At 51.8% G+C, this 22,467-nt stretch overlaps 1 protein-coding gene across 1 annotated transcript in view; it reads right to left on the bottom strand.

Annotated features, from left to right (window-relative positions):
- Positions 1-740: 740 nt before the first annotated feature.
- The window catches only part of grm5b (glutamate receptor, metabotropic 5b), a 36,394-nt gene continuing 14,667 nt past the window's right edge, over positions 741-22,467 (bottom strand). The window contains exons 8-19 of the mRNA XM_084675185.1: positions 9,373-9,608; positions 8,509-8,630; positions 8,109-8,233; positions 7,826-7,994; positions 7,564-7,690; positions 4,954-5,071; positions 4,545-4,731; positions 3,879-4,037; positions 3,459-3,767; positions 3,014-3,180; positions 1,592-1,803; positions 741-1,507 (exon numbers count right to left, since the gene is read on the bottom strand). Of these exons, the coding sequence (XP_084531311.1) occupies positions 741-1,507; positions 1,592-1,803; positions 3,014-3,180; positions 3,459-3,767; positions 3,879-4,037; positions 4,545-4,731; positions 4,954-5,071; positions 7,564-7,690; positions 7,826-7,994; positions 8,109-8,233; positions 8,509-8,630; positions 9,373-9,608 (2,698 nt within the window). The remainder of the gene's footprint in view (positions 1,508-1,591; positions 1,804-3,013; positions 3,181-3,458; positions 3,768-3,878; positions 4,038-4,544; positions 4,732-4,953; positions 5,072-7,563; positions 7,691-7,825; positions 7,995-8,108; positions 8,234-8,508; positions 8,631-9,372; positions 9,609-22,467) is intronic.

The raw sequence follows: 22,467 nt of genomic DNA, 5'->3' as shown, positions 1-22,467 counted from the left end.
AATGATGTAGAAAATATACATTCAAACCTCTGGAGAAACTATGACAAAAAGACCACAGGAACGCAAACAGGACAGTATATAGAGAGTAGGTGTGTGAAAAAAGAGAATTGGTTGGGGTTAGGGTTGGAATGGTTTGTTTTACAGAATGCTGAACATCTGTGTTTGTCTTATCAAAGCACATTAACCGGAGGTCTGTTAACCACACCAACCAAAAGCCTTTCTATATATTTACACAGATAACGCAGAGTAAGTGTGGAGGTGTGCGTTGGTGCGTGTGTCTGTGTCAGTCTGTGTGTGTGTGTGTGTGTGTGTGTACAAATACGGCCCCTTTACCTACTCTTAATCCTTAAACACACATGTGTGCAGTCACTAATGACCTGACCAAAGACAATCGTCTAACAGCACACACCCAAACGCTAAAAGACAAAATGCCATGCCTTTCAACATCAAGACGACTCTAAAACTACAACGCCTACCTCAAGGCTCCTAGTCGCTACTCAATGGAAAGATGTAAACACAAACGCAACTCTGTCGCGGCGGGACATCACAGTTTGAGAAAATGTCCTTCCTCTCCTTCCCACTCTCTGTTGTGTCCACCACAGGACAGGGGAACTTTACCGCTGTCCTTCTGTCTCCGCTCAACGCCACAGGTGTGGAGATCAGCTGTTCCTCTTTTCCCCCTTGTTCCGTCTGCCTCTAGTCTCCTCCCTTCTGCTCCTCTTGTCTTCTCATCCCCTCTTTCACAGGGAGGAGGAGCTCTGGCTGTAGTTCCTCAGGGTAAGCCTGCTGTAGTTGGGGGAGGGGGGGGACGGGGGAGGGTGGGAGGGAGCCGGGGGCAAACACAGGGCAGACTCGGAGATCGGCGAGCTACTGCCCGACCCCAGCGAATCACGGAAGGGCGAGGGCGGAGTCAGGGCCATGAGCTCCTCCTCTAGCTCCGCCCTCCTCAGGGGAGACTCTACCATTAGACGTCGCACGGGAGAGGGGGAGGCCTGGGGGTGTGGGAGGGGGTGAGGGTGAGACAGGGGGTGAGGGAGGCAGCCACGCCCCCCCGGGTTGGACTCCACGGGGGGCAGGGGCTGGACATCAGCAAAGGTGGTCAGGGTGGGGCTCAGGGGGAGGGGGTAAGGGTCAGTGGGGTGAGAAGGCGTGTGTGCGTGCGTGTGCGCCTGCGAGTGTGTGGGGGACGGGGCCAACATCATGCTGTTGAGCTCACTGATGTTGGCGGTGAAACGGTTAACCACGCAGCTGATCTGCTCCATCAGAGAACCCTGTGACGCCCCGTCGCCCCCGACGACACACACCTCTCCCCCGACGACACAGCCCCCGCCCAAGTAGGTAGGTACACCCATCACCTGGGGGTCCTCCCCCCGGCCCGCCCCTAATCTCTGGCTGACCGTGCTGATTGGTGAAGGGGTCTGTGGCCGGTAGGTGATTGGGTACCTCTCCTCGGCCTCTGAGAGGTCATAGAGGGTTTTCTCAGTGTTGTTGTCGGAGTGAGGGTGGGGGTGGGGGTGGGGGTGGGGGTGGGGGTGGGGGTGTGGGTGTGGGTGTGGGTGGGGGTGGGAGTGTGGGTGAGGGTGTGGGTGAGAGTGGGGGTGTGAGGGCAGGGAGGGCAGGGGTATGTGGGGGGGGAGGTCGGCCCCTCCGCAGTAGCGTCCCTCGGGAGTCTTGGAGAAGGGCTTGATGACGGCAGTCTGGTTGTTCTCCTTCCTCTTGATGTGGAACGACAGGCGCTGCCACAGGTGGTTACCGCGGGAACCGCGTTCCGTCTGGGCCCAGGACACTGACTTCCCATTGGAGCTGGAAACAGGAAGTGGGAAACATGGAGTGCGGTGAGTCAGTCTGCCTGGCAGTCTTCGATCGGAAACTGAGAGTATGTCAAATGTAACGCCTTATGAGACGGTGAAAAATCTGTCTGCTTTAGTTCCTTCCCTCTATTTTTGTCCTCCACCTTAATCTGTTCTCCATTGTCAGGTTAATTAGTATAATTAATCTGTGAAGGAACATCTGATTAAATCGTGCTGTCATCGCTCCAGGTGCAGGAAGCTCAGATGACCATACACACACACACACACACGCGCACACACACAGACCAAAAACGGTTTCATTCTCTTTCTTGTTCTGACGGCTGTACTCTGATGTAGTTTCACCTTCTGCTCCTTCAGATCCCATCGGCAGACGGCCAACATTAAAGAGTCGGAGAGAAAAGTCTGACCTTGGCCTCGGGCTTGCAAGTATGTTGTGTGTCTTGTTCTGTCTGCCTGTCTGCCTGTCTGTCTATCTCCATCTCTCGACAGTCTGTGGAAGAGCTTCAATAAGCTTTAATACCAGGCCTCAAAGAGGCACAGTGCACTAACAGACAGGCCTGCCAATTACCACAGCACAGATGTGGAGGACGACAGGGTGAGGAGGGGGAGACTGGGGGGAGGAGCGAAGGAGGAAGTGACTCTGAGATTGTTCAGAAGGGGTCTGATTGAAATCTTGCTAGCCCTGCGAGGGTGATCTGGAATAACCTGCAGACAAACGACTGTGTCCTTGTCTTCCTCATGTCTGCTCCAGCTGTGCAGGGGCGGGTGGCGGTGCTCTGTTCCGCTCTGGTCGCTCGGCTGTCCCATTTGGGGGCTCGGCCTTGGTGGGGGTCTCCCTGGAAAGCCATCATGTCCCCCGCTCGCTTTCCAACTCCCTCTGTCTTTTTATCTTTCTAATCTTTCTTTCTCTCCTTTCTCTTTTTCTTTCCTCTACTTCCTTTTATGCGGGCAGGCAGAAACATTGATTCGTTTAGATGACCCCTAACAGGCCCATACTGATTCTCCTCAATGGGCCATTAGAGAAAATGATCCTGAGTGGGCCTCACTGACCCAGCAATGAACCAGCAACCATACAACACACACACACACACATTCACACACCCCTCCAAGCCTCCTCACCTAGCATGGTGACCTTCCCTCAACCCTTGCCGTGGACAAATTAAGCATCCATAAACACACACACACACCCACACACACAGTACCTGAGCGTCTCTCCGGCGGATCCCCTACGCTTCCAGAGGTTCACCAGGCTGGAGGAGCGGCTAGCGGCTGAAGAGGACTTGCCGTCGCCCACGTGCATGCGCACCACCGTGCTGGTGGTGAAGGCGCTGCGCACGTTACGCTCCGGCTTGGCCAGGATGATGTACACCTGACGGACCAAGCACACGCCGCCATCACGTCACCTGGGTTTCAGTGTAGGGTGCACACCCAGTGTATTCCTACACCCTTCCTACACATTTCAGAGACACTTCATACACAGTAAAACAGACATTTCCCATGTACTTTACACGCTCTTGATGTTGACAAACGTGGACAAAAAACGTTTCCCCTTTTCAATTTCCCGAGAGAGCCGCTGCATTGGAAAACATCCAAGGTTTCCCCCGGAGGGGTTTCCAACGCCACGGCATGACGGCGGGGGAGCGTTACCTTGGGAACGAACATGCAGCAGAGCGCCACTGTGGCACTCAGGCTGACGCTGAAGCACATGGTGATGATCTTGTAGTTGGAGCCAAAGTAGATGGGCACGAAGGCCAGCCAGATGATGCAGGTGGTGTACATGGTGAAGGCGATGTACTTGGCCTCGTTGAAGTTGGCGGGCACGTTGCGCGTCTTGAAGGCGTAGAAGGTGCAGCTCATGATGAGCAGGCCGTTGTATCCCAGCGGAGCCACCACGCCCAGGTTGTTGGTGTTGCAGATCAGGTTCACCTGGCGGATGCTGGGGTGGTCGTGGATCACCTGCAGGGTGGGGTGGGGGGGGCACCCTCAGATTACGCTCACACACACACGCATGCAGCATATGGATTCAGTACACACACACACCTTTACACACACACACACACACCGTACCTGTGGAGTCTCCATGAGGAAGAGGGCGACGATAATGCCCAACTGCAGCAGGATGAGCAGGAAGGCGATGACCAGCTGGGCGCACGCCGACATGAAGCGAGGCTTCTTGGTACAGATCTTCTTCTTGCTGCCCGCCAGGATACGAGCGATACGATTGGTCTGGGGAGGGAACCAATCCATCAACAGGCTGGTGAAGTCATTGTGTGGGTGTCTCTCTGTTTTGGTGCATTTACTCAGAGACACTGTATTGTCCCAAGAGACTTAAGCTTACCATATTAAACCCCTCCAACAAATCCTCTCCCTTCTCTCCTTCACCTCCTTCCTCTCCCTTCTTTCTCTCCTCTCCATCCTCTCCCTTCTCTCCTTCACCTCCCTCCTCTTCCTTCTCTCTCTCCTTTCCCTCCTCTCCCTTCTCTCCTTCACCTCCCTCCTCTCCCTTCTCTCCTTCACCTCCGTCCTCTCCCTTCTCTCTCTCCTCTCCCTCCTCTCCTTTCCCTCCCTAATCTCCCTCCTCCGTCTTCCTGCCTCCCTCCTCTGCCCCCCCTTGCTGCTATTTCTCTCCTGCTCTTTTTTCCTCTCCTCTCCCCTCCCTCCTCTCACCTCACCCCTCCATCCCCCATCCTCTCCCCTTTGCCCCCCCCTCCGTCCGCCCCCCCTGTCCTCTACCTTGGTGACCAGTGCAGAGTAGCTCATGGCGGGGGAGAGGCCAATGCCCAGCCTCTGCAGGTAGCAGTGGACCACGTGGGGCTTGGCGATGAGGGTGAAGGTGCACAGGTATCCCAGACAGATCCCAGCCAGGATGATGTAACACAGCTCCCGACTGGACGACTTCACCACGGGGGTGTCACGGAACCTGTGGAGGTGGTACCAGGACACACACACGGGGAAACACACAGGGGGACACACACAGGGACACACACACACCAGGACACATGCCACACAGACACACAGACACACACACACACACACACAGAAACACACACACACAGGGTTACATCAGCTACATGGTGGATTCACACGTATAACACGTGGTGACACAGGAAGGCGCACACAAGCGCAGCAGAGAGGCAGGTACCTGATGAAGATGGCAGTGACGAAGGAGGTGGCCATAAGGCCCATGCAGGCAAACACCAGGGCAGCGATTGGTTCAGGGTCTCCCCAGCGCAGATACTCCACCGGGATAGGATCACAGCCTGGGGCGGAGGGGCGGAGGGGGGAGAAAGGAGGATAAGGATTAGGACTGTCTGACTACTGGACCTGGGAGAGGGGGTTAATTTGCTTTTATGCCAGTTTTTTTTTTGTGGGCTTCATTTCTTATTTTATATTTTCTTAACTACTCTTAATTTCACCATGTATTTGTATTTATTTCTCTCCCTCTATTTCTCTCTCTATATATACAGTATAGCCCCTATTTTACTTTTCTTCTCACTCTTCCCCTCTCCTCTCTATCTCTTTGCCTCTCTCCCACTGTCTCCCTGTGTCTCACTCTCGCTCTTTGTGTCTCTGTCTCTCTCCCTCCCTTTTGGGTTGGAGAGATAAGTATCATTAATTAAATGGACAGTTCTAATTACATTGTGGCATAGCGGCGCTCTGAAGTTACCACCCAGAGGGTCAGGCCCAGACAGAACACCAGAGACCCCCCCCCCAACACACACACCCACACACACACACACACAAACACACACACACACACACACACGCACACACTAGGGACAGCAGGCGAGACACTGCCGGGCCGTTAAAAGAGGATGAGGTAATTTAATGACTCTACCTTTAACACAGTCAATAAAGTTTATTTAATCAGTAGCAGGTGTAAACAGACACATTGCTGGAAGCACTGAGGCCATGATGAAGCAGACACTTAGCAGACACTCTTATCCAGAGCGGGAGGCTCTTTGCTCTGTGTAAAGTTTCACCTCTCCTCAAACTCGGAGGAAGTTTAGCCAGCTGTAGCAGCCTTGTGGATACAGTGCTTCTTCTTCTCAGACCATTTAACAGTCTTGCACCTCTGTCTCTTTGTGTTTCCCTTCTCTCTCTCCCGCTCTATCTCTCTCCCTCTCTCTCCCTTTCTCTCTGTTCCTCTCTTTTTTTCTGTCTCTCCCTCTCTACCTTATGCTTTCTCTCTTGCTGCCTCTCTCTCTCTCTCTCTCTCTCTCTCTCTCTCTCTCTCTCTGTCTCTCTCTCTCTCTCTCTCTCTCTCTCTCTCTCTCTCTCTCTCTCTCTCTCTCTCTCTCTCTCTCTCTCTCTCTCTCTCTCTCTCTCTCTCTCTCTCTCTCTCTCTCTCTCTCTCTCTCTCTCTCTCTCTCTCTCTCTCTCTCTCTCTCTCTGGCAGAGCAGTAGTCTGTTACAGTAATATGTCTGATGATGAATGGGAAGTTAATGGCAGCCAGAGGAGCAGTATTAACAGTTTGTTTACCCCTTGTTAGTCTTGCTCATCCAGCCCTGCCAGGAGACAGACAGACAGTCATTGTTCTGCTAAAATGACTCAAATACAGCTGTCTCCCCTTGCACTCTGCAGACCGTCTCTCTTTCTATCCTCCTCCCCTCCTCCCTCTCCCTCCCTTTCTCTCTCCCTCTCTCTCTATCCTCCCGCCCTCCCTCTCCCTCTAACTTACTCTCTAACACTCTTTCACTCTCTCTCCCTCTATCTCTATCTCTCCCTCTCTCTGCCTTCGTTTGTTTTCTTTCCTCCTCTGGTCTCTCGCTCCCTGTTTCTATACCTCTCTTTAATTTAGTGTTTTCTTTATTACACCACCTTAGTCACGTATGTTATAGTGAAATGTAGAGTGATGGTTTTCTGGAGCAGTGAGACTGATTCTGCAGATGCAGCTGCCGATGTTCTCATGTTTTAATCATGCTGGTTGGCAAGAAGAGCCATAATGAGCACTTGCATGCATTACAGAACAATATCACACGGCTCCAAACCAATACAGAGAAAATTGCCACTAAAATAAATTAGCATATGAAATTGCCCTCAATGCAGGCTGATTAAAACAGTGGTGACCATGTCGGTCTCAAATTATAGGGGGAGAGGAGGGGCGAGAGAGGGGAGGACAGAGGAGGAGAGGAAGGGAGGAGAAGAGACAGGGAAAGAAAGGAGTTTGAGAGGTAGAGCGGAGGGGCGGAGAGAGGTGGGAAGTAGGGTGAGTGGGAAGAGAGTTTGAAGGGAGAGAGAGAGGGAGAGAGAGAAACAGAAAGAGGGAGGGAGGGAGAGAGAGAGAGAGGGGTAGGGAGAGAGAGAGAGGGGAAGGGAGAGAGAGAGGGGTAGGGAGAGAGAGAGGGGTAGGGAGAGAGAGAGGGGTAGGGAGAGAGAGAGGGGTAGGGAGAGAGAGAGGGGAAGGGAGAGAGAGAGGGGTAGGGAGAGAGAGAGGGGAAGGGAGAGAGAGAGGGGTAGGGAGAGAGGTGGGAAGTAGGGTGAGTGGGAAGAGAGTTTGAAGGGAGAGAGAGAGGGAGAGAGAGAGAAACAGAAAGAGGGAGGGAGGGAGAGAGAGAGGGGAAGGGAGAGAGAGAGGGGTAGGGAGAGAGAGGGGAAGGGAGAGAGAGAGGGGAAGGGAGGGATGGTGAGAAGCAGATAAGATGTGAGGGTCAGTCTCTCTCTGGTTGGACAAGCAGTTAATATCTATTAAGTTTTAACACCAAGCTGGTGAACGTCAAACAGGAAGCACACACACACACACACACTTACCTGTGAGGTCGTCCGTAGGCCAGGAGCCCAGCTCGCAGGCGCGACAGGTGTATTCATCAAATACAAACTCATTGTCTTTACACGGAGTGCACGTCCAGCAGCAGCTCACTTCTCCTTTACGGATCACCTGGAACACACACCAACAGGGCATCACTGCTACTTTCATCCATGTGTGCCTACCAGTCAAAAAAGGCCTTTCCAGTGTATGTGTATGTGTGTATGTGTGTGTGTGTCAGTGTGTGTCAGTGTGTGAGCACCTCACCTTGATCTGTCCCTTGTCGCAGGGTTCGCTGCAGACTGATTTGATGATGCCCTCCTTGCTGGACCAGATCTCGTCGTCGTCGATCCTCAAGCCCCTGTTGTCCCAGGTGCCCACGTTGATGTAATCAAAGAAGTCCTTCCCCATCTTCTTAAAGTTCATGATCTCATACCTGACACACACACACACAAACACACACACACATGCAAGGAGACATGTACGTTGGTGACTCCCCATAACGGACACCCTCCCTCGCCCCTCTCAAGCTCCTCCCACTCAGAGCTACCTGCCAGGGGAGTCTCCGTTCTCGTCGAATAAGATCCCTTCGCCGGACACGCCCGTGAAGTTGGTCTTCATGAGGAAGTCCAGAAGCGTGGCGCCATCTATAGGCCTCATGGCGTCACACAAACCCTGGATATGTCACACACACACCATCGTCACCATTAGCCTCCTTATCACCACCACCACCATTACCATCATTACCACCATTACCACCATTACCATCATCACCACCAACACCATTACCACCATTACCATCATCATCACCAACACCACCACCACCATTACCACCATTACCATCATCATCACCAACATCATCATCATCATCACCACCACCATCCCCATCACATATCCTGTACTATGAGAGTGAGTACAGTGTGTCACAGTGTGGACCCCCCTTCATCTACCTGGTACCCAGGGCAGAGGGTCCGTTGCATGTTGTGGAGCCCATAGGCCATGGAGTAGATGGCATTGATGACAAATCCCATCTTAGTGTCCTGAGCGTACTGATGCCTCAGAGAATCATCTTCTGGAGAGGGGGAAGAGAGGGGGATGGGGAATGAGGGAGAAAGAGAGAGGGAGAGAGGAGGGAGGGAGAGAGGAGGGAGGGAGGGAGGGAGGAGAGAGGGAGGGAGAGACAGGAGCGTCGGGGAGAGACAAGTAAATCAGAAGTTGCTTTTAAGGAAAGACAACCTGCTGTTTTGAACTTCAAACCATCTCTCTTCCTGTCTCCTCCTGCACCTTTTGTCTCCTCAGGCTTTCACCTCAGTCCATTTCCGCTTTCATTAGAATACATAAGAGCCTTTGAAGATGCACACACACGCCTACACGCACACTCAGACATGCACGCTCACACACACGCTCACAGACAGAGAGGGAATGAGCAGTGAGCACAACCAGACAGACGCACAAGAGAGAGCAGAGAGAGACAGAGAACAAGAGACAGAGCACTCATACGTGAATGAGGCTGCCAGGTGAAAGGAAATTCTGAATAAAGGAAGAAACCAACTCACCCAGTGTGTGTGTGTGTGTGTGTGAGTGCATTTGTGTTGTGTGTGTGAGTGTGTGCGTGTGTGCGTGTGTGCGCATGGTGATTTCCCCTTGATTAGCATGAGAAAAGATGAATATGGCATATGAATGAATGAAGAGATCAAAGTGTGTGTGTATAGTTGTGTGTGTGTGTATAGTTGTGTGTGGGTGTGTGTATAGTTGTGTGTGTGTGTGTATAGTTGTGTGTGTGTATAGTTGTGTGTGTGTGTGTGTGTACTCACTGGTGCAGGTACGGTTGAACTTGATGTTCTCCTGCGGGTGTCCCTTTAACCTGCAGTGGAACCGGTGTTGCCAAAACTCAGGGAACCAGGGGTTCCGGAAGTTGTTCTCCGGACGTAGCCTCAGGTAGTAGTCATCAAACCACTTCACGTCCGCAGACTGCAGCTTGATGGTGATGCCGCCGGCCGCCTCGCGGACGTAACCGTCGGTTACGTCATAGCGGTCTGCCCACCCATCGCTGTGGCAGAGGAGGTGGAGGGATGGGAGGAGGAAGAGGGGGAGCAGGAGGGGGAGGGATGGGAGGAGGAAGAGGGGGAGCAGGAGGGGGAGGGATGGGAGGAGGAAGAGGGGGGAGCAGGAGGGGGAGGGATGGGAGGAGGAAGAGGGGGGAGCAGGAGGGGGAGGGATGGGAGGAGGAAGAGGGGGGAGCAGGAGGGGGAGGGATGGGAGGAGGAAGAGGGGGGAGCAGGAGGGGGAGGGATGGGAGGAGGAAGAGGGGGGAGCAGGAGGTGGAGGGATGGGAGGAAGAAGAGGGGGGAGCAGGAGGGGGAGGGATGGGAGGAGGAAGAGGGGGAGCAGGAGGGGGAGGGATGGGAGGAGGAAGAGGGGGGAGCAGGAGGTGGAGGGATGGGAGGAGGAAGAGGGGGAGCAGGAGGGGGAGGGATAGGAGGAGGAAGAGGGGGAGCAGGAGGTGGAGGGATGGGAGGAGGAAGAGGGGGGAGCAGGAGTGGGAGGGATGGGAGGAGGAAGAGGGGGAGCAGGAGGGGGAGGGATGGGAGGAGGAAGAGGGGGAGCAGGAGGTGGAGGGATGGGAGGAGGAAGAGGGGGAGCAGGAAGGGGAGGGATGGGAGGAGGAAGAGGGGGAGCAGGAGGGGGAGGGATGGGAGGAGGAAGAGGGGGAGCAGGAGGTGGAGGGATGGGAGGAGGAAGAGGGGGGAGCAGGAGGGGGAGGGATGGGAGGAAGAAGAGGGGGGAGCAGGAGGGGGAGGGATGGGAGGAGGAAGAGGGGGAGCAGGAGGGGGAGGGATGGGAGGAGGAAGAGGGGGGAGAAGGAGGGGGAGGGATGGGAGGAGGAAGAGGGGGGAGCAGGAGGGGGAGGGATGGGCGAAGGAAGATGGGGAGCAGGAGGGGGAAGGATGGGAGGAGGAAGAGGGGGAGCAGGAGGGGGAGCAGGAGAGGATGTTAATAAATAGATATTTAGCTGAGAACATTGGGTAAATGATGAGAGAACGTTTGAGCCAGTGTAGAATTCTCCTAACGGTGTTTAGTCGAAAGTGCTGTATCGTCGAGAGGTGCACGGGTCCTGCCAGAATCAGACAATACAAGCACACATTCTCACAGAGACAACAACAGCCATCGGCATTCAGTCTCATGTCTGCGGTGTCTGTTCAGTCTCCTTTAGAAAAGATGATGACTGACAGGCAACAGTCCAGACTCAGCGTGCTCTCACACATGGAAAAAGCCTTCTGTGGCTCTCTAGGCCAGAGCTGGCTGTAACTGCCTGTGTGTAATTCTGTGAGAGAGCAGAGGTGTGATGGTGTGATGGAGACTGACGCGGACAGAACCAGACCACCTCCCCATCCACCAGGCGAGACACTCCTGCTCCCACACACACCTGCTGTAACACACACACACACACACACCTGCTCTGGCCTTCCTGTTGGAGAGGGAGGGAGGGAGAGGAAGACTGAGAGAAAAGAAAGAAGTGTGTGTGTGTGTGTGTGTGTGTGTGTTTGTGTGTGGAGGCAGCTGGTGTACCTGATGTTATTGGGTTAAATTCACTCTCTTTCTGGGTTAGGGTTCCTCACAACCAACTGATGTCAAACTACCCCTTACAGACATGTACTAACGCTTAACTTCACAAACAAGCTCACTCACACACCCACACACATACACACACTTCATACAGCAACAATTTATAATAAATTTCATATATATTTGAAGAGGCACACTTATTTAGTCATGACCATCATAACCGTTAACAAGCCAAAGCTAACAGTTAGCCAGAGAGACGTAATGGATACATGCCAGTAAAGAGATGTTACATAAAAATGCAAACAATTAATTATGACTGCTGATGCCCAGTTTTCATCAAATCTTTGGCCAACAAACACAGATACACGAGCCAGGGCCACAAGCATAATCTAGGTCAAAAGCTGTTTTTACTGCTGCATTTGAGCTGCTGCTTGGCTGTATTGCACAGCTTGACTCCCGATGACCTGACAGACACACATTCACAGTCAAACACACACCACGCTTACAGAGAGCAAGGAGGTGTGTTTGCATTTTGACAAGATGGCACAGATGGCAGGTGTGTGTGTGTGTGTGTGTGTGTGTGTGGAGAGGGGGCAGTGCCGAGTGCCCGGAGCAGAGCGTAGAGCGTGGGGATGGATCTGGATGAGAGCAACATGCCCATCCATCCAGCCTATACTGCAGCACTTTCAGAGCTGACAGCCAGACAGAACGGAAAGAACAGAGAGAGAGAGAGAGAGAGAGAGAGAGAGAGAGAGAGAGAGAGAGAGAGAGAGTTTAGCAAAGCTATTTGGGAGTTGGCCACTTGTCACAATGTTTGTTTTCCACCTAACTAACCAGAGAGATCTCCTGGAGAGACTGGGAAATCAACTTGTTCAGGAAGGAATGGGGATATTATCCTGACTGCAAGCACCCATCTTTATCTCTCTATCTCTCTCTCTCTCTCTCTCTCTCTCTCTCTCTCTCTCTCTCTCTCTCTCTCTCTCTCTCTCTCTCTCTCTCTCTCTCTCTCTCTCTCTCTCTCTCTCTCTCTCTCTCTCTCTCTCTCTCTCTCGCTCGCTCTCTTCCTGCTTCTCCATTGCTCTGTTCTGGCTCTCCTGGCCCCCAGAGGACCAAAACTCATTTTCTCATTCGGCAGCACTCTCAAACTATAGCCTGATTGGAGACTAGATGTGTGTGTGCTTGTGTGTGTGTGCTTGTGTGTCTGTGTGTGTCTGCTTGTGTGTCTGTGTTTTAGTGCAAGTGTCTCCCTATAGCTCTCTCTCTCCCTCTGCCACCTTCATACCATCTGTCTCTCCCTCTCTATCTCACTATCTCTTTTCCATTCTCTTTATCACCCCTGTTCTCTCTTTCTCATCCTCTCCTTCGCCGTCTCACTTTTTTCCTCCATCCCCCCAGTCTATCTTATTCTCAAATCTTCTCCCCCCTGCTCTCTCCCTCCCTCTCTCCCTCCCTCTCTCCCTCCCTCTCTCCCTCCCTCTCTCCCTCTCTCCCTCCCTCTCTCCCTCTCCTGTCCTCCCTCTCCCTCTCTCCCTCTCTCCCTCCCTCTCTCCCTCTCCTGTCCTCCCTTTCCTTTCCTCCCTCTCCCTCTCCCTCTCCTTTCATCCCTCTCCCTCTCCTTTCTTCCCTCTCTCCCTCCCTGTCTCCCTCCCTCCCTCTCTCCCTCTCCTTTCCTCCCTCTCTCCCTCTCTCCCTCTCTCCCTCTCTCCCTCCCTCCCTCCCTCCCTCTCCTTTCCTCCCTCTCTCCCTCCCTCTCTCCCTCCCTCTCTCCCTCTCTCCCTCCCTCCCTCCCTCCCTCTCCTTTCCTCCCTCTCTCCCTCCCTCTCTCCCTCTCCTTTCCTCCCTCTCTCCCTCTCTCCCTCTCTCCCTCTCTCCCTCCCTCTCCTTTCCTCCTTCTCCCTCAGACCTGAAATCAGATCTCTGACACGTCTCTCAGGAGCGTGACGGTTGTGTAGCGGCAGTGTGTGGGAGGCAGGGAGCGCCCGGGAAGCGCTACACAGTAGCAGGAGCAGGCTAGACGCTAAAGGCTCAGCTGTCATCCTCTTGTCACAAAATCCATATCTGGAGTATTAAGGGGTGTCGACGGGCACGCACGCACCCACAGTGTACAAGCATGCACACATCTACATTGAGGACTGGTGTCAAAATGTTCCAGAATGATGCTGCCCAACGCGACAGTACCCCCGAGTACTCAAACCTTGATCTCTCCGTGCCCCCTTCCCTCTCTTCCAGTCAGCCTCAACCTTCTCAAGGTTTCACAAACCTGCTGTTGAATTAAGAGAGGGTACGAGAGGGAGGTGAGAAGATGGAGGTGGAGGGGGGCAAGGGAAGGGGCGGGGAGGGTTGTGTGTGTGTGTGGGGCAACTGCCTAACGTTGAATTAGGATTTGAGAAGAGGACATGAGCCTATCGCTTAAATCATTCTACACCCCCCCGGCCTCCCCCCCCCCCCTTCTGTCTCTCTTTCTGGCAGGAAGAATGGAAGGATGACTCAGAGAGCGCGGTAAACACAAATGACAGAGACAGCTCATAAAAAGGGGAGAGAGAGAGAGAGAGAGAGAGAGAGAGAGAGAGAGAGAGAGAGAGAGAGAGAGAGAGAGAGAGAGAGAGAGGGCCTTTAACTAAAACCGCTCAATCACCAATCAATCCCTCCATCGCTCTTTCGCTCCCAGCTCTCTCTCTTCCTGCTCGCCTCACTTGTTTTCTTTCACTCTCTCGCTCACTGTCCTTTCCTCTGTCCTGTCCTCTGTCCCGTCCTCTGTCCTGTCCTCTGTCCTGTCCTCTGTCCTGTCCTCTGTCCTGTCCTCTGTCCTGTCCTCTGTCCTGTCCTCTGTCGTATCCTCTGTCCTGTCCTCTGTCCTATCCTCTGTCCTGTCCTCTGTCCTGTCCTCTGTCCTGTCCTCTGTCCTGTCCTCTGTCCTGTCCTCTGTCCTATCCTCTGTCCTGTCCTCTGTCCTGTCCTCTGTCGTATCCTCTGTCCTGTCCTCTGTCGTATCCTCTGTCCTGTCCTCTGTCCTATCCTCTGTCCTGTCCTCTGTCCTGTCCTCTGTCCTGTCCTCTGTCCTGTCCTCTGTCGTATCCTCTGTCCTGTCCTCTGTCGTATCCTCTGTCCTGTCCTCTGTCGTATCCTCTGTCCTGTCCTCTGTCCTGTCCTCTGTCGTATCCTCTGTCCTGTCCTCTGTCGTATCCTCTGTCCTGTCCTCTGTCGTATCCTCTGTCCTGTCCTCTGTCCTGTCCTCTGTCCTGTCCTCTGTCCTGTCCTCTGTCCTGTCCTCTGTCCTGTCCTCTGTCCTGTCCTCTGTCCTATCCTCGCAGTCATTATTCTGGACCTGTGTCTCTATCGTGCTCTGGAAAGGGTTTTGGAGGAGAAACCAAACTTAAGGTTAAATCTCTTTATAAACAGCAGTGTTATAGGCCTGGAGGGCCTGGGAGGATCCCACTCCCATCCCCCACTCGCACACACATACACTATCACACACTGGGGTGACATGCACTTCAAAGGCCTCTGTGTGTCGGAGGGGGAGGGTTGGGAGGTGAGCAGAGGAGGAGGGGAGGGGAGAGAGGAGAAGAGGAGGAGGGGAGAGAGGAGGAGGAGAGGGGAGAGGAGAAGAGGAGGAGGGGAGAGAGGAGGAGGAGAGGGGAGAGGAGAAGAGGAGGAGGAGGGGAGAGGAGAAGAAGAGGAGGAGGGGAGAGAGGAGGAGGGGAGAGGAGAAGAGGAGGAGGGGAGAGAGGAGGAGTGGATAGAAGAGAACAGATGAAGAATGTCTCATGAAAAGTGCGAGGAAGTGGTCCCTTTCCTCTCAAGCCCCTCACACACACACACACACATACTGTACACACACATGAACACAGACACACACACACATCATCCCTTAAGTGAAAACTTATGCAACTCACTGCGTGGGATGAGGAGATGGGATTCATACAGTGGCCTTTTGTGTGTGTGTATCACCCCCCAGCTCATCCTCTACACACCCTAATCAATAACAAGATCACCAATCATATCCATTCAAAACAACGACCAAGAACATCAGAATATTAGATGCCTTCTTCTTCTCTCGTTAGCTGAGGTCCACATCAACACACTCTCTCTCTCTTTCTCTTTGTCTCTCTCTCCTCTATCTATCTCTCTCTTAATGTAACTAAGGGCTCCTGGGCGGTCGCCATGGTTTCCAGCCCACGCGCACCATTCCTTTAGACTGTCATATTCAGCTGGAACCGTGATGAACTCACATGCAAAACACACACACGGTGGCCATTCATCAGTCAATCACCCATTGGACGTTCTGTTCTTTGAGTATGCTAGGGCACGCCGTCTGAGCCCCCTCTCCAGAGCCATCTTCAATCCGCAGCAGGAAGTCAGACCCACAGCTCACGGGGCCTACATACGGATGGTCTGTCAGAGGTACCATGGCCCGCCGTGCACAAGGGCTAGGAAGTAGACTGCAACATCATCACCTCATTCAAATATTCAGAGTTGAACCCAGCAGTTCCCAGACAATGACTTCATAACGAAAAGCTGTTATGCCACTATGACAAAATACTGAGCCGGGATGTAGAGAATTTCACCAAAAGTGATCTCTCTCTCTCTATCATGCTGTCTATGACACTGCATGTCACTTTGCTAATTAATCACATGTATGAATTCCACCAACCAGACCTGTCACCCTCATCCAGCCCACCCACTCTTGGGCTGCCATGGTAACCTGGCAGACATTCCGGATGAGCATCTGCTGCCCGGTAACTAACACAAATACACACACACACACACACACGCACACACACACACACACACACACACTAGTGCACCCGCAATATTAGGAAGAACAAACCAGAGAAGAAAATACACAATGTCATTTATGGCCCCAAACACACACACACACACACACACACACATGATTTGCTTGAGGGAGAGGGATCCTTTTGAGCAGTGTTGGGGCAAATACTTGAAGTGGATATTTAACAGTGTGTGTGTGTGTGTGTGTGTGTGTGTGTGTGTGTTTCAGGCCAAGGACATACCACTGTGTAATTACATGAGCAGTCAGACCACTGTACACACCTGTCATTCACTACCCACCACCTCTTGAATACACACACACACACACACACTTACATGCACCACCTCTTGAATACACACACACACACACGTACATGCACCACCTCTTGAATACACACACACACACGTACATGCACCACCTCTTGAATACACACACACACACACACACTTACATGCACCACCTCTTGAATACACACACACACACACACGTTCATGCACCACCTCTTGAAAACACACACACACGTACATGCACCACCTCTTGAATACACACACACACACACACACACACACACACGTTCATGCACCACCTCTTGAATACACACACACACACACGTTCATGCACCACCTCTTGAATACACACACACCAGTTGAGGTGAGCGTATGTTTTAGATATCCTACAACTGACACGTGTCCATGAGACAGAGGATGAAAGAGATGAAGAGATGAAGAAAGAAGAGAGCTGGAGTTAGAATAAGAGAGACTGTGTATGGAGAAGAGAAATGGAGGCACAGAGGAGCACAGGAGAGGTCAGGTGTGGATTAACGGAGAAGAATAGAGGAGTAGATTCTCTCTAGTTATCTGAGGAGTCTACAGTCATGGAAATAGACAGCCACCCTAATGAAAAGCCAGTCAAATTTTCCCTTTCAATTTGTAATCATTCTTGGACAGAGCTAGCTGGTGTTCTGGAGAGAAAGACAGAGAATGAGATAAATAAAGAGACAGAGGGAGAGAGGGAGAGATAGATAGGGAGGAAGAGAGACTGAGAGAAAGAGAGAGAGAGAGAGAGAGAGGGGGGAGATAGATAGGGAGAAAGAGAGAGTAAGAAAGGGAGAGAGAGGGAGGAAGAGACAGAGAGATTGGGAGAAAGAGAGAGTGAGACTGAGAGAGTGAGAGATATGGGAGGGAGGGAGGGAGGGAGGGAGGGAGGGAGGGAGGGAGGGAGGGAGGGAGGGAGGGAGGGAGGGAGGGAGGGAGGGAGGGAGGGAGGGAGGGAGGGAGGGAGGGAAAGGGAGAAAGAGAGAGTGAGAAAGGGAGAGAAGAAGGGAGAGAAGGGAGAGAAGAAGGGAGAGAAGGGAGAGAAGAAGGGAGAGAAGAAGGGAGAGAGAGAGATGCAGACTGAGGGTACAGCCTGGAGCAGAGAATGATAGAAGCAGGAATGGAGGATTGAGGAGTGGAGAAGACAGACGTTACTGCTCACCAGCTGGATCTTTTGTCTCAATGCAGTTGACTGCATGCTCACTCACATACATTTACACACACACATGCAGTCACACACCTGACAAATATGTTTGTAGACACACACACACACACACTTAATCTGTCTCACACAGGTCCCTGTTATCTCTTCCTAACATTCAACCAAACACCAAGCCCCAGGAAAGAGAAGGATGAAGAAGGAAGGAGAGAGAGAGACAGAGAGAGAGAGAGAGAGAGAGAGAGAGAGAGAGAGAGAGAGAGGGGGGGAGAGAGAGAGAGAGAGAGAGAGAGAGAGAGAGAGGGAGAGAGAGAGGGGTGAGAGAGAGAGGGGGTGGAGCAGCATTCAAGGTTGAGGATGGAGAGGTGGAAGAACATAGAAAGGTCAAGACTGAGAAGATGATTGGGGGAGATGGAAAGATGAAAAGGGACAGAGAGAGGGCAAGGACAGAGGGTGACAGCTGCAGTAGAGAGAGAGACAGAGACAAAGACAGAGAGACACAGAGAGACAGAGAGAGAGAGAGAGAGAGAGAGAGAGAGAGAGAGAGAGAGAGAGAGAGAGAGAGAGAGAGAGGTTGACGACAAAGGAGAGAAGGAGTGGTGGAAAGGAGATGAAGCAGATAAGTGATATGGATGAAAGGCGGCAGGGTCTTGATGGGAGAGAGAGAGAGAGAGAGGGAGGAAGACAGAGAGGCAGAAAGGAAGAGAGAGAGAAAACCTGCCAAATATCCAGACTGTATCTGATTTAGGCCCCTGGAATCGCGTCATTGATTTTTATAGCTCAGCTCGTGAAACAGTCAACAGTCTTATTCAGTGAAGCAACCAGACACCAGAGGTCTGTTTCTCTCTATCTCTCTTTCTCTCCAATCTCTCTGCCTGTCTTTCTCTGTGGCCATCTTTCTTCTTCTCTCGATCTGTCTCTCTCTGACACACACTCCCAGTCTCTCTCTCATCCATCTCTTTCTGTTTCTCTCTCTACAGGATCTCTCCACACAGTCCAGCTCTTCCTCTGTGCATAGACAATGATGGCACACTGGCAATTAGTTTGTATGTGTGGGCATGTGTGTGTCCGTGTGTGTGTGTTCTTGGGCATGTGTGTGTGTGTGTGTTTGTGGGCATGTGTGTGACTGGTGACAGGGTGTATTTAGCAAGTCCTGCTGTGGGTAAAGTATCTAGCCCAGAGACAACCTTCACCCTCTACACACACACACACACAGCTTGGCTGTGGTAGAGCCCTAATCAGGGCCAAGTAAAGAGCCCAGAGTATATCTATTCTTTGCTCTCTGGATGGTCATAATTATACTAGTAGGCCCTGCGTCACACACACACGCCCTCACACACACACACACACATACACACACACACACATACACACACACACACACGCACAGGTTCTGGGCTGGCCTGCCAGTTTGACAGCAGTGATTTGCACAGAGACATGTGTCTAATGGCCAGTAATGAGACCACCATCACCACAAGTCTGCGTGTGTGTGTGTGTGTGTGTACAGTAAATTAGCAGTGTGATTCTGTGTCCTTTAATGTTTCACCCACACTTTCCTTCTTGTCGCAGCATCACAGATGCCACACACCTCCAATTCCTCCTCCTTCTCTCACTCTATCCTTCTCTCTCCATCCCCCCCATCACCACACACAGACACCCCCTCCTCTTTCTCTCTGTCTCTCCTGTGTTGCTATGGTAACAGGCAGTGCGGAGGCCGTGATGCATCCCACCGCTCGCCGGAAGAGAGAGAGGGAGAGGGAGAGAGAGAGAGAGAGAGAGAGAGAGAGAGAGAGAGACAGACAGACAGACAGACAGACAGACAGACAGACAGACAGACAGACAGACAGACAGACAGACAGACAGACAGACAGACAGACAGACAGAGAGAGAGAGAGAGAGAGAGAGAGAGAGAGAGAGAGAGAGAGAGAGAGAGAGATGAAGAAGGAGCAGGGAAACCCTAACTGGCACAAATCTCTGAAACTGTTGGGACAGAAATGTCTGTGACGTGTGACCTTCCATAGTGTCTCTCAGTAGGAGGATAGTTTAGAGTGTGACAGTTGAGATTCAGCTCCAGAATCCAGGCCTAGCTAGCCTGACGTTGTCTTACTCATAATTCTAGCCAGAATATGAGTCTGAAAACTCTCCGTTGGGCTGTGACTACGGGGCGTGTTTCAACCAAACTCGTAAAACAAATGCCCATACGCTCAATTGGATAGACCTACAACCAATCAGAGCAAAGTAATGTGTTGCTTGTTGAAAACGAATTATACCCAAGGGCTCTCTCGTGACGTTGTTGATTACGTTACTGTTGATCATCTGTCCATCATCGTATAAAGCCCGCCCTGGCAATTTCATTGGTCCGCCCAGATCCTGGTTTTATGTAGTTGTTCCCAATACGAGACCCTCCAGACCCAACTTCCCGACCAAATTTTTCTGTGGGCGGGGAGAAGTTGGGCGGGCAGCCAGGCTAAGGCCTAGTCACACTGAGCTTCAAAATTCCCTTTCAGCCATGCAGCGTTGAACACATGAAGTGAATGTTGAATTTTAGACAGAAAATTGTGTGTGTGCATTTGTGTGTGTGCATGTGTGTGTGCAAGCATCTGGGTGTGTGCATGTGTGTGTGCGTGCATGTGAGGGTGTGTGAGCCAAAGCTGATGTAACAAACCGCTTAATTTCACAAAAAGGGCAACAATGTAAATCTCTGAGAATAAACTGTGGCATGGTTTCACAAATAAGCTAACAACCACACATACATACACACACACACACACACACAACCACACATTCTGCATCCAATACATACATACACAAACACACATACTGCATCTCGTACATACATACACACACACTCACATTGGAATGAACACACACACTTTTCCCCTCAGATCCCCTCTAATTCTCTGTGCTTTCCCGCCGGAGAGCTGTAAGAGGATGAGGCCATTCCCTGGGAGAGCAATAAGAGGATGAGAGAGTGTGTGTGAGTTTGTGTGTGTGTGTGAGTGTAATCCCAAAGGTCTGCCCTACATATGGAAACCGCTCAATTCCCTGTCAAGAGACCAGATCACCCTTCCAGTCCTTCAGCCTTCTTCTCTTCTTTTATCTCACTTTCTTTTATCTGCAAGCCTGATCACTGGCAGACACAAATGACTGTGTCCTAGGTGTGAGGAGGTGAGGAGGGGAGGAGGGGAGGATGGGAAGATGGGAGGAGGGGAGGAGGGGAGGAGGGGAGGAGGGGAGGAGGGGAGGAGGGGAGGGGGACCCGAGGCGTCAGAGAAACTGGGGGATGACTAAGGAAATGAAGGAGGGAGGGAGGGAGGGAGGGAGGGAGGGAGGGAGGGAGGGAGGGAGGGAGGGAGGGAGGGAGGGAGGGAGGGAGGGAGGGAGGGAGGGAGGGAGGGAGGGAGGGAGGAGGGGAGGATGGGAGGAGGGGAGGATGGGAGGATGGGAGGAGGGGAGGAGAGGAGGGGAGGAGGTGAGGAGGTGAGGAGGGGAGGAGGGGAGGAGGGGAGGAGGGGAGGAGGGGAGGAGGGAGGGAGGAAAGCGGAAGTGAGTAAGGGATTGTGAAAGAGGGTGAAAGAGTCTCATGCAGAGAATTAAGTCGTATGACTGTTTGACTTAACTGATGATCAGGATGACAAAAACCGCAACTCCCATCAGCCATCTCCTCTGCACACCTGACCATAACAACACCACACCTGATACTCTCATCAGCTCATCCAATGCAGAACTGTAGTCAGTTGCCAACTGTAAACTATTGCCTTTCAAGTTCCTCTACTTCCTCTCCCCTATTTCCTTACCTACTCTCGGGCTCTCAATATGTTTTAATTGGGGGGGGGGATTATGTAATTCTGATACTACAGCTGTATTGAACCAGTAGGCCACACTGACATTCAAAACTAATACTAAATACTACAAGTTGCCGTAATTTACAATATAAAAATACAAAAAATACTCATATAAAAAAAAATACAAATGTACAGGATACAATTTTGTAATGCAGTGCAAAATGCAGTGTGTTTTAGGCAGTAAGTCATTAGAGTCAGTGTGGACCCTTGGCATTGATACACCACATCACACCACACACATCTTTGACTGGCAACCATTCACTACTCTAGAACAAAAAAGTACAAAATCGATTCCATGCCATGGGAGGGGAGGGGAGATCAAGAAAGGAATGAACAGAGAGATAGAGGAAGAGAAAGAGTGAGAGAGAGAGAGAGAGAGAGAGAGAGAGAGAGAGAGAGAGAGTGAGAGAGAGAGAGAGAGAGAGAGTGAGAGAGAGAGAGAGAGAGAGAGAGAGAGAGAAAGAGTGTGAGAGAGAGAGAGAGAGAGAGAGAGAGAGAGAAAGAGAGAGAGAGAGAGTGTGAGAGAGAGAGAGAGAGAGAGAGAGAGAGAGAGAGAGAGAGAGAGAGAGAAAGAGTGTGAGAGAGAGAGAGAGAGAGAGAGAGAGAGAGAGAGAGAGAGAGAGAGAGAGGGGGGGGGGGCAGAGGGGGGGGGGCAGAGGGGGGGGGCAGAGGGGGAGTAGAGAAGAGGGAGGGAGACACAGACACAGAACTTTGATCATGTGTTGTTTTATGCAGCAGCCTTGAGATCGACCACAGGAGCTCTCTGACAGAACTGGGAAAAGACTGGTGGGGCGAGAAAGAGGAGGAGAGGAAATAGGAAAGAAGAAAAAGGATAAGAGGAAGAAGGAGAGGAGTGGGAGGGAGATGAGGCAGAAGCGGAGGAGGGGAGTAGGAAGATGGAGAATAGAGGGAGGAGGGGAGAAGGAGGAGGAGAGAGACCCCTCCAGCCATTGAAACGATGATCAGAGAGATGAATGTTGAGTCTGATCTCAGAACAGATGATACAACACAAAGCTGCCTGTCCGATAGGCGGTTGAATGACAACTGAACCCTGATCAGGTGAGATCAAACAAAGTCCAGCTACACTGTAGTAATACTTCATTTAGGTATATTTCATGAACCAAAGAGACTAAACGCTAACAAGAGATCAATCTGGATTGCTGATGTATTTTGTAACAGTTGCCCAGACTTGAAAAAAAAAGGTTGTTATTGTGCCTTAAATGTTCTGTCAGTGTATGTGTGTTTATATG

Source organism: Hypomesus nipponensis, chromosome 15 (genome assembly GCF_054491055.1).
Source record: "Hypomesus nipponensis isolate SF chromosome 15, ASM5449105v1, whole genome shotgun sequence".
NCBI classification, from domain to species: domain Eukaryota; kingdom Metazoa; phylum Chordata; class Actinopteri; order Osmeriformes; family Osmeridae; genus Hypomesus; species Hypomesus nipponensis.
This window is presented reverse-complemented; position numbering and strand designations above follow the sequence as displayed.